This window comes from Neoarius graeffei, chromosome 6 (assembly GCF_027579695.1).
Source record: "Neoarius graeffei isolate fNeoGra1 chromosome 6, fNeoGra1.pri, whole genome shotgun sequence".
Classification (NCBI taxonomy): Eukaryota; Metazoa; Chordata; class Actinopteri; order Siluriformes; family Ariidae; genus Neoarius; species Neoarius graeffei.
The window spans coordinates 30,296,728-30,309,678 of NC_083574.1; the positions used below are offsets into that span (position 1 = coordinate 30,296,728).

The 12,951-nt window shown below is 40.0% G+C and overlaps 1 protein-coding gene across 1 annotated transcript in view; it reads left to right on the top strand.

The window, feature by feature from the left end:
* Window positions 1-229: 229 nt before the first annotated feature.
* Window positions 230-12,951, top strand: part of pid1 (phosphotyrosine interaction domain containing 1) — a 73,819-nt gene continuing 61,097 nt past the window's right edge. Inside the window, exon 1 of the mRNA XM_060923559.1 lies at window positions 230-460. Coding sequence (XP_060779542.1) covers window positions 431-460 — 30 coding nt within the window. The 5' untranslated portion in view covers window positions 230-430. The remainder of the gene's footprint in view (window positions 461-12,951) is intronic.

Genomic DNA, 12,951 nt, shown 5'->3' on the forward strand with positions numbered 1-12,951 from the left:
TTCTGCGTAATAAGGAAATGTATTTTAAAGTACATTTTTATGTGTATTTATACATATAATTTTCTAGGGGACGGAAATGGCACCGATTCGGTGGAATGGCTCCCATAGAGCTCAGTGGGCGCCACTCGCCTTTTTAATCCAGAGTCCGTAAACAAAGCGCGCCCTCTGCTGGACACTGCGGGAGTACACATAAAAAACGCAAAAGGAGGAGGAGGAGGAGGGAGGAAGAGCCGTATGTTTTCGCAGGCGGAGCTTCTTCCTCCCGTACCGCTGGAATTCGCTGCGTGTGTTTTCTCGGCATATTTTGGAGGAATTAAAAAAAAGAAAAAGAAAAAAAAGGAGAAGCAGCACAGGAGAAGAGGGAAAGCAGAGCGCCTGAGCAGGCAGATGTGAACTGAAGGAACCCGGTCGGTGCCGTTGATCCGCTACGATGTGGCAGCCTGCGACTGAGAGACTGCAGGTAAGCGGATCCGCGTTTATTCTGTATCTATTTCGGCTCCTACACATTCTTCAGTCACTCACAGCTCCAGCTGTTCAACAGACTCTGGAGTAAGGCAGGAACATTTGTACGAGCTGTTCAAGTTACATCAGATCGGCTCCATTTTAGCCTTTAACTCAGCTGGTGATTTAGTCTCCCTGCGGAATAACACTGATTTTCTCTATTTGGGCTCCTCAGGAAGCAGAGCAGGGGGTCCTAAAAGCGACTCTCTCTCTCTCTCTCTCTCTCTCTCTCTCTCTCGGCATAATCAGACTATCCTGCATAGAAGAATGACAGAGTATGCACATTACATCCGTTTTTGACCAGGACAGTATGATATAGAGTAGAAATCGATTTTGTCACTTGTCACTGATGTATTTCGGCCTATTATTAACACCACCTGTTGCTTTTATTAGTATACTGTACAGCAATAAATGTTACCGTGCGAGCGAAATTTCGCTAACAAGAATTAAGTATGACTGAAGTGAACTACGAAAATTATAATTTATCGACTATAAGAAGCAGTACAGGCACATCACAATATTTTTATTTTAGGTCTCTGCACAAGAAGTGCCAGCAAAACAGTATTGCTGCATTTTACTAGATTTCAGTAACAATTTTGTGTAGAGCAGCAGCTACAATTATCGGCAGTCCATAATTATCGACACCTTTTCAGATTTACCAGTAAAAAACAATCTTACAAATGTGAATTTCAGTTACAACAGTTATTATTGGTTAATTAATCAACCAGAAGACCCCCACCCCCCCGCTCTTTGATCTTGTCGTCTGATGACGCAGCTCGTTACCTGAGATGGATTTTTTTTTAGCACGATCAGCAATTTGAGGAAAACCCGGACGTTTTCATCGCAGGTAAGCATGGTGGAAAGATCATGGACATGTTTTTACTGATCAAATTCACCGATATTTCATGATATCCTTGTCGAAACCTACTTTGTTTTTTACGCTTTCATTTGACAGTCGCCATTTTGTATCTAAACGCGCATTTGAGAAGTCTCGTGAGGTGTCGATAATAGTGATCACTTTCACCGGTGTCTACCATTATCGACACCCTGTGAAATTAAGTGACATTTACAACTGTTATGTATCGATCTTTGTGTAACATTGTTGAAGTAGATGAAGTACTTGAAAAAAATAAAAGTGCTGTGATTTATCATCATTTTTTTCTGATTCATAACAGAATGGAATGCTTATAGAGTATTTGGAATCCTGTTGCAATAAATAGAATTAGACCAGAATTAAATTCCTAGCATTTAAAAATTACATGCTTGAAATATTCAGATTTTTCTATTCCATTCAGAATTTTTATTTTTTATTTTTTGCAGTTTGTTGTCAATATCTACCACATATTACAATATAAGTAGACATTTTATATTTTTAGATGTAAAAATAGAAAGTTTTAGTTCAAGGAATGACATGAGACCCTTGACCTGGATTTTCATGTGGTTACAATGTCAATTGCCTGTTGACATTTATTGTTAAACTGCAAAACTAGAAATTAATATAAACAACAATGAATGATTAACAAAATGTGATCTACGAAAATACTCAGAAAGTGGGTAGAAAGTGAAACAAATGCCGCTTTTCCACTACAAACGCGGCTGAGTCGGGCTGAGCCGTGCCGTGCTGAGTCGGGCTGAGCGGGGCTGTTGGAGTTGCATTTCGACTACAACCGCGCTGAACCGTGCTGGCTGGAAGTGGGTGGACACATTGGGTGGAGTTAGCGAAAGTGGGTGGTCAGGTGATGTCGTTAAGCAGCGCAAACAGTGACATCAGTGATCTTTTAAGCGGTAGTCTCACGACCCGAATAGTAAACAATAAACATGGAGGACATGGAGTCGTTAGTGTTGCTGGTCTTGATGCTGTGGCTTGTTGTCACCGACAACGCGGACAAATACTGGCAAGAGCGTATAGATGAGGCGAGGCGCATAAGGCTTCAGAAATTCTCGTAATTCTTCTCCTTCCGGGTTTGCGGTGTTTACAGATCCCAGCGCGCTCGCGGGGCGTGTATGGGCATGTGAGGACACTCCTCCTCACCAATCAGTGCACAGGGGAGTGTCTGCTCACGCCCCCAGCCTCACTCGGCACGGTTTGGCTCGCTTCAGCCCCACTCCAAAACGGTGCGAGTTTTAGGGGCTAAGCAGGGCTGAAGCGAGCTGAGTCGTACTGGTTTTTGGTAGTCAAAACGCGAGCCGTGTCGGGCTGAAGTGAGCTGAAGCGAGCTGAAAAAGGGTAGTGGAAAAGGGCCATAAAAGATTTTCTGACACAGGTTAAACATTATCAGTTCATTTGTTTACAAACATTAGAATTCCTTCCTTATTTACGTAAGCACCTACATCGATATATTTATATAAAAGATATTTTGTATTAAAAATAAGTCTATGGAAAACAAATTTTAAATAAAAAATATGTTTGGTTAACTTAATGCCACATACCAATTATTATTATTATTTTTAATAAATAACCATCTGGGTGTCAATAATTGTGGAACGGTGTCATGTGATCTGATACGCTAAGTAATTGGGAATCAGCTCATTTTTTTTCCAGTGGAAGTTTGAGTAATTATTCATGCACAATTTACGTATTGAATGGCTTTTCTACTTTTGCAATGGCCAAAAGATCGTTAAGGTGTTGATAATTGTAGCTGCCACTCTATTATCTACAGAACGTAAACATCATCTTCTCTTGGTAAGCTATATGCTTTAACATTCAGTAAGTTACTTGTTACTATATTGATCTGTTATAAATATAGCAACAATGCTCAATATACCTCAAAATGTGTTTTGTGATGTATTTTGTCATAACATCAGTAGCATGGAAAGAATAAAACTCCTGGACAATAAAACCTGGTCAGTGATTAGGTTTGCAAGAACCTCATCAATGACAAGGTGAAGTTTTTTTTTTATTCCTCTTATACCACAGCAGTTTGCTTATGGTTACAATTATTTATTTATTCATGAATGACACAACAGTCTAATAACAGGTTTTAATATAAATATGGAGGTGATTATAGGAAATTGTGTGGTGCTTGGTCAAGAGATTCAGATCATTTCTCGATAATCACCTCTAGTTACTTGGCAAAATGGTGGCCAAGTGCTTCGTCACCGTAAGTGAGGAAGAATTAGAAATTATGAAAGAAAATGCTGTTCCTAAAAGCACTATAGATTCTATAAAGTTTGCTCTAAAACTATTCAAAGGTAAGGTGGAATTGTGACTCGGTGTAGATACGTGACACAGGTCTGCGCACATTACACTTGCATGCCACTTTTGAAGATTGAAATAAAGTATTATTTTTTAATCCTTTTTTTTTTTAATAAATCACCGGTGTATTTATCCTAAAACAATTATCCACCTCAGGCTCAGTGAATATAGGCAAATAATATCCTCAACTTCATCTCAGTTATTATTCACCAATATTCACCTCGCCTTTGGTGAATAATTGTTAAATAGTTAATGTTTTGGCAGCATTGTAGTGCAGTAATTAGTGCTGTCACCTCACAGCAAGAAAGTTCTGGGTTTGAACCTGCTGATCAACCGGGGACTTTTCTGTGACCCCTTTTCGACCAACAGGGAATGGGATCTGTTCTTGTTTATGCACCAAATTTTTAACCGTTCAGGGGTGGGTTTCCCAAAAGCATCGTAGCACAAAGATCATAGAGTTAGCATCACGATGAACACTCTCCCTCCTAGTTAAGATGCTCTTTGCATTAAAAGGCTTTTGGGAAACCCACCCCAGAGCATTTTAACCAAAAAGAAATTGGTTTGGAACCTGAAAAGTTGGTTCCTAGCTGGAACTGAAGTATAGCTGGTTTTCCCAGCACAAACTGTGACATCAGTGGGCATGCCATTAGTTTGGAGAGCAGGCAGAACACAGCAATGGAGAATGCAATGGAAAAGGGTACATTTTCAGAAAAAAATGGACCGAAAACAAATATCTGCAATAACAGAACAAAAGCTCGCAGGTAATCAGTGCATACTGCCATCTTGTTACTACCGTTTACTCCCCTTATGACTTGTGCAGCACCCTCTGTTCATGACGCATCCTTGATTACAACAGTTCTGCTCAAAACTGGTGAAAACATGGGCCGGTTCGCCAGCTGGCACCAAGGTTCAAAGATTCATGAACAGAACCAGTTCAAAACCCATGCCCTGTTGGTCAAAAAGGGGTATGTGTGAATCCTCCAGGTTCCTCTGACAGTAAAAAGATATGCAGATTGCCCATAGATGTGAGTGTGAGTGTGAATGGCAGTCTGTCTCTGTGTTAGCCCCATGTCAACTGGGATCGGCTTCCATTCCCTGTGATCCTCATTGGATAAGCAGTATAGATAATAGATGGAGTTAATGTTTTTGAATGTCCACATTAAAAAAAACAACAACACTTATTATTAAGCTTAGATTATGTGAAGAATCTGACATGCAAGTCCCTGTGAATGAAAGGTTACTATACAAATGTTAACATGTTGGAAGGAGCACATTAATATATGTGGTATAAATTGTCATCCAGTTCAAGTACAAATGCATAAATACCTTATTCCAAGCACTACTGCTAGCTACCTAATATAAGAATGTCGCACAGATTTGCTGTTTTCAGTAAAAGACTCATATTAGCACAAAATGTTGAATAACTGATGGCACAATTTGTTAAATAAATAAATAAATAGTGGTACAAAAGGTTTGAAACTCAGGACACATTTAATATGATACGGTCATAGTTTTAACACATTTCACTGTTCAACCAAATTAATAAGCGTTTCCTGTAAGCTTGTGTATCATTGACTATTAGGCTACTGTTTTCATAAATTGCTTTAAATAAGCTAGTTAACGCATTTTTGTGTGCTGTAGTGTTACAATTTCCCTTCACTGGAATGAAACATATTCCAGCGTGGCAATGCCCCTGTGCACAAAGTGAGGTCCATGAAGACATGGTTTGCCAAAGTTGGAGTGGAAGAACTTGACTGACTTGCACAAAGCCCTTACCTCAGCCCCACTGAACACCTTCAGGATGAATTGGAACACTGACTGTTCCCAGTGTCTCCTTGCTCGATATCAGTGCCTGACCTCACTAAAGCTCTTGTGGATGAATGGACAAATCCCCACAGCCATGCTCCTAAATCTAGTGGAAAGTCTTCCCAAAAGAGTGGAGGTTATTATAACAGCAAAGGGGGACTACATCTGGAATGGGATGTTCAGAAAGCACATATGGGTGTGATGGTCAGCTGATCACAAACTTTTTGCCATATAGTGTAGCAATAGACAGGCAACAGTCAGTAATGTTATTCCTAAAGTGACCCATATGCTAGGTGTACCTGATACCTAGTAATATGATACCTATGTACATTATAGATGTACATAGTTCCAAACCACAAGTTTTTTTTTAACATTTCTCAAAAAGAGTTCTAATAAATACTCTTTTATCAAACACCAATATTTGGGACACAGTACAGTTGTGCTCCACAGCAGACGTGGTTTATCTCTGTTCATTATGAGATTTGGTCTTAAATTATTTACCATTATTTTTATTAGTATTGGAGTATTATTGATTGTGCATTAGTCGTATTAGATCAGGAAGTTCTCCACATGGTGCTGAACATCAAGAGTTGGAATCTCCTGATCTACCGCACATCTGTTTACAGGCTGTGTGTGTGTGTGTGTGTGTGTGTGTGTGTGTGTGTGTGTGTGTGTGTGTTTCCGTTTTACACATTCCTCAGTGAGGCTTTTGCTAAATCTTTTATTTTTACATTGTGCATTTTCCCAATCTAACAGTAATTTTTCTTGCACAGAGAATCATAGCGGTCACCTAGGAATTCACTTTATTCTTAAAATCAATTGTAGTTGACTGATGAGACTGGTACGGTATGAGAATGACATGGAATTTGGAAAATTGTGATTAAAAAGTTTGGTGACTGTGGTCACATGTGAGATCTGTTTTGCCCTGAGAGAGAACGGGCTTTCGTGTTACTTTGTCCCTTTATGAGTAAAATGGTGGTGAATGAGTGGTATTTCCATGTGCTGCTCCTTTAATGCACTCCAGATGTTCAGAGTGTACTTACACAATCACCCCCCAACACACACACGCACGCAGCAAAGCCTCAACAGGACTGAATCACGTAGTAAGTGATCCGAGCGTTATCATTCTCAGTTGTGCAGCAAAAGAATGGTAGGATTAAATGGTTTACACACCATGACCATGTCATTAATTCATTTTACGGATGTGTGTGTGTGTGTGTGTGTGTGTGTGTGTGTGTGTGTGTGTGTGTGAGAGAGAGAGCACAAAGTTCTGTGGTATGTCAACCCAACATCATGTGCTATAATAATCATTGTTATTACATATTATGAGTTAATTTATCTTAGTGTGTAGACAAAACACATTTACATCTGTGTGTGCAGAATGAGAGGGCGAGAGAGAGAGAGAGAGAGAGAGAGAGAGAGAGATTTCTTTGGCCATGAGCTGAAACACATTTTACTGTTTTATGCTTGGTATGCAGAGGAATGTGTGTCCAGGCTGAGTGGTTTAAATTACCACTTGAATGTTAGTTAAAGTGTGAAACTTCTCATGTAAACAGGTGGTGTGTGTGTGTGTGTGTGTGTGTGTGTGTGTGTGTGTGTGTGTGTGTAAAATTAGATAACTACTGCTAATTCCACATACTGTACTGCTTATTACTTTTCCCTGATTCTGTGATGAGCCCAACTCAAAGTGCGTAACAAACTACAAACTCCCCCCCCTTCTAAAAATGTATATTATTTTTAAATATCAGAAGCTTCCTACTGAACCCCACAGCATGTTGATGAAATTTCAACTGATGGCTGACAGTCTCAGAACGGGTGTTACAACAATTGAGCAGTCAGCAGCTTGGCTTAGCACACACCCAATGGAACTACACACTATGGATTTACACACTTTTGAATTTGAAATGTAACCCACTTTTTGTAATCTGTAATTTGTCATCTGTCATTCATTTATTTTTTTCTTTACCTCCTTCCACAATTCACCCCTTCTCGACTTTTGAGAGTTTGTTCTTGTTGCTGTTGAAAATAACTACATCAGTACCAGAAAATAATAGACTGTTATTATGAGCCTTATTGTTTGAATTTTTTTTTCTTTTTTTTTTTAGTCATTGTGATACTTTGGGACAAAACACATCTGTCTAATTTGGCTTTTGTCCCTTCAGTCTGTCACTTTGAATCTACTATTACATTAAAAAACAACAAGAACATTTGTCTTTGTATGACCTGGCATTTCCTGTTTGCTCTCATTGAATAAAATAGTGTGCGTGTTTCGGTGAAATGAGCAGGGATTTTTGATTTACTGAGTGGGGAATTTTATTGGTCAGCTAATGTGTTTGTGTGTGTGTGCATGAGTGAGTGAGTGACAGAGAAAGAGATGCTTTTCTGTATGTGATGCTGACCCATATTATATTATTGACTATGCAACAGGATGAGTTAGAGCTGGGTGATATGGTCATATTATCATAGCATGCCATATTATGGGTGGCATTAAGGTATATGACAGAATCCTGCACTGTTATTTAAATGCATCACTGAAGGACAGCAGCCATTGAGTTTACCAAAGTTTCATTCATTCATTCATTCATTCATTATCTCTAGCCGCTTTATCCTTCTACAGGGTCGCAGGCAAGCTGGAGCCTATCCCAGCTGACTACGGGCGAAAGGCGGGGTACACCCTGGACAAGTCGCCAGGTCATCACAGGGCTGACACATAGACACAGACAACCATTCACACTCACATTCACACCTACGGTCAATTTAGAGTCACCAGTTAACCTAACCTGCATGTCTTTGGACTGTGGGGGAAACCGGAGCACCCGGAGGAAACCCACGCGGACACGGGGAGAACATGCAAACTCCGCACAGAAAGGCCCTTGCCGGCCCCGGGGCTCGAACCCAGGACCTTCTTGCTGTGAGGCGACAGCGCTAACCACTACACCACCGTGCCGCCTACCAAAGTTTGTTGAATAAAATCAAATTGAATATTGAGTAAAAGTACTAAATGAGAACATTTTGAAACAAGACACTACATACAGTCCTATATGGAGATTGGAGTGTAAAGTACATTTACTGTAAATAGGTGGGGATATTATAAGGAGATGCTATCAACTAGGACAGCAACTCTATCACTGGCAGGCACACACACACACACACACACACACACACAGATTTTTTTTTCTCATACACAATTTTTTTTTCTCTGCATGCACACTTGCTTTTTTGTCCTTTACAGGGTTACCTTGACAACCACTGCTGCCTTGCCACAGCCCGTTGCCATGGCAGTGATGAACAGCAGTGTTTTTCGGCAATGTTCACTCTTGTTCTGTGCACTCTCTTACAGTTGTATTATGAGTTGTCCATGATGATGTTGTATATTTTATCATGTCTCATTTATTCTTTGTAAATCTTCCTTCTATTACCACAATGACTCATTTATGATGTCGTTGCTACAGCAACCACTGGACTGAACTGTATGTATGTCTGTGCGCACGTGAGTGAGTTATGAGTCAGATGGGAAGGTTGGCAGCTTTTTTTATTTTTTTTTGCTGCTCCTGCATCACAGTTTCTGTGTATTTGCTGTCACACTATACAATATATGATACAGCAAAATATTTAACATGCCTAGGAGTAATATTGTGCACTTGCCACGGCTTTCCATCTAGAAGAACGTTGTGTAGGTGTGTGATATTTTTGGGCACCATTTTGATCCTGTAGACATTTTAGGCTGTAGCTCTTTAAGCATTCAGGACTGTAGGGTATCAGGGCTCTGGATTATAAGGCTTCAGCAACTTTACATTTTAAGGCTTTATGAATATTGGTCTGCAGTTCTCTGATGCTTTAGGGCTTTAATGTTTTAAGGTTTTAGGAGAGTAGTAGAGCTTTAATCTATGGCTTTAGGGCTATAGGCCTTTAGGACTGTTAACTTTCGGGCATCAGGGTCTTATGGCTGTATTGCTCTAGGGCTGTAGAATATTATCATTTAGAATATATGGCTTTAAGGACTTTTGACAATTAGACCTTTAGTACTGTACAGCTTGTGGGCTTTTAGGCTCTAGAGTTTTATGTATATAGTGCTATAGGGCTTTGAGGTCTGTTGACTATAACACACTCAGGCTTTATGATTTGTGCTTTATGGCTGTAGTGCCTGAAGGCTTAAAGGCCGCATAATTTAAAAGCTTTAAGTTTGTAGGAATGGAGAGCATGTAGTTTCTTAAGGTTTTAGATGCTTAAGGCTGTAGTACTTAAGCTTTAAAATTTTAAGGATTTAGAGTTTGAAGGCTTTAGTGCTTTGAGGATTTCGGGCTTTAAAATGCATATCCTGGACCAATTTCGTTTTTTTTTAATATGAAAGTATGTCCCTTTACACACTCATCCAGAAGGGTAATTTTGCACAAGGCCATCTGTCTACAGCAGAAAAAAAAATAAAATAACAAAAGACTCTGGAAAAATCCCAAGGGAGTCTGGAGCCAGATTTGTGACGTCACCTGCGGAACCGCCAGCAGGCTGCGAGAGCTTGCACGGTTTCAGTGCACAGCCTGTGTAAACCAAGTTTAGCAGCTAGTGATTTTGCATTGAAATATGGAATTGTCACCTGAGCGCAATGTTACTTCACCTTTGGATGAAGAATATAATGAGATGTCAGAATTATTTCTTACCCTGGCAACAGTCAACTTGTGAATTGCCTCTTTTCTTGGTCTTTTTCTCGGCTCTGCTTGGTCCTCGGCTTCAGATGTGGCACTTCGCCTTCTGTCAGGGGAGATGAACATGGCTGGCTCCTTTGGTGATGCTGACACAGATGGAGACGGTGTTGCTTTGGGCATTCTGACAGATGGAACTGTGTCTTTTTTCAGATCAAGTTGCCTCACGAAGCCCATTTCCCACTGCAAATAGTTCTCAAAGTCGTCGGGCCTTGTGAAGTGAGCACCGCAAATAATGCTGTAGCATGTAGCCAATTTTTCCGGGTGCCTCGCATGAAGCACTCCCATTTCTCTCTCATTGTCCGGTCTTTTGGAAAACAATGAGTATTAATCCCATCAAGATTGGTGGTGTTACACCCTCTTACGATACATCTGTTAACCATTTTAATAATTACGTGATAACGTTGAAGAAATTTGCAGAAAACCACCTGGTCGTTTTCTCATAAACAAACCAGTGATAACGTAGGATTCAGAAGGAGGCGAAAATCAATGTTTGCCAGGAAATCCAAATGGCAAGTTTTTTCAGAGGCGGACGAATTCGCCTCAAATGGCTTGATTTCAACTGAATTTTTCTGGTATTGCGCAAGGTAAAAAAAATTGCACAAAATGCAAAATGTGACAGATATTTGACCAAAGTTGAATATAAAATAGGAGACTTACATTGATCTTGCTCCTGAATTTACCCGATATGCACTTTAAGGCTTGAGAGCAGGATTCTCCAATAGACAAGCTATGCATGTACGTTAATGGTTACCTAAAACCCCACAAACAAACAAACAAAAAAAAAACCTGAACTGTAATAAATGTTTCATTTTATTAGACCACATCAATGCTCACCCAGATAGCAAAAGGGCGTTGATTCGACGGGGAATCATCGGCATGTTCTTCGACCATACGCCGTCAAATCATCGTGGATCACCGGCGTTGATTCAACACCGCTTTGCTCATACGAGTTTGCGTTGAAACGACGTTGAAAAGTGGATGGTGGCCGACAGAGAATAGACCCCCTTTCACCCTTTATTCAACTACGGATTTCGGTCGATTTATAGTTTAATTTTCGGCGATGATTCATCCAACTTTACTTCCTGTTTTATGTACAACAGGAAGGCTACAAATTAAGCAAAACAGGCTAAATTAAACTAGTTAACAATAAAGTATCGGGGCTCTTGCCTAGGATGAACACACACATGCATACTTTAACCATGAAAGTGAAACTTAATTTATATCAATGTGCGTAGGCTACGTCCTGTTTTATGTACAACAGGATATAAAAATGCATGCAACAATGCACCTCTCCTAATGTTTGTCAAGCTATCTAATGAGGCATAACTTTTAACATTTATAAGGAACAGAACACACTTGAACAAGTTCTTAGAAACATTTTATGATTTATTTATAATTTATAATTGTGGCCTATTCCTCCTGCGGCGCAGACACCTGTACATGGAAACAGAAAAACATAACCAAAATTAATTTGATGCAGCATTGATAAAGAAAGTCAGCAGTAGGCTATGGGTTGGTAGCGTTGGTAGCCTGGATAATCTTTAAAGTTCATGGCCGCGAGGCGCGACCCATGGCTACACAAAAGAACAGGTCAGCTCAAAACGACATGCGACCTAGGCCTACATGCTCGATTTAAACGCTAAGTTTTCACACCAACGCTAAGTTTTCACTCCAACAAGACAACTACTTTGACTCGTTTTTCGATTGAATAATGCATCTGCATTGTTGTTGTTTCAAATGGATACTAGTTGAGGGAAATTTCTCCAACGCGTGATATGACTGAAGTTCATCATAACTTCTTAAACTGCTTGAAATTGTATTCGAAATTCCCTTTATTAATAGTGACTGAATAATGGTACGTACCAGATGTCCAGGAATGAATAAAAATGTAGCGTGGTCCAGTGTTTTTCTCAATGTTGTTTCAATGGTCCAAGCGTAACAGCAGGCCGATCCACAAGAGAGTCGCGATCCAACCGAGTGGTGTGGGAGTTTCACGTGCACCCAGGTATATAACGGAAATGACGTCATCCAGTAAACAGCAGTGGTAATCGCACTGCATTATGGGACAGCGTGGGACATCCAATGACATATCACTACGTATACATACTGGCCCTTTTTTATATCATGCCTTGAAATGAAAGTCAATACAACAGAGATGAGAGACACCGGGTATGAAAGTAACACCAGGATAAGTTGTAACACCACCATTCCCACCAGTTAGGTATAAGATGCAGGTTTTGTAACACTTTCAATATTCTTAGAATTAATTTATTATCATCTTGGAAATGTTAAGTTATTTGCAAAAAAACTTTCAAAGATAGAAGGTCAAATCCATTGCTGAGTTAAGAAAGTAAACTGGTTTTTGTTCTTTTTTTTATCATTTACTTATCATTATCACTTATATCATTTACTCGTATCTATGTGTAAGCAGGATAAGACAAACAGTGGCAATTTATATTCTGAACAATTAGTTGCTCATCCTACCAATGTTGAAAACTGGCCGGCAAAAGTGACGATGGTTCAACATCGTATATTCGACCTTCTCTGATGGTCGGCAGATCAACCTTTACCCACAGTGATTCAACAGTGATAAATCGACCTTCTCCGACGGCGGAGAAATCGACGTTTCACGGCGCCGTTTCAGCGTTGATTTTCTGACTTACGACGGAAACCGACCATTCTGACCAAGAATCGGCGCCGTTTCAACGTCCCTCTGCTATCTGGGCAGCCAGTTTGTTTACTATGTTC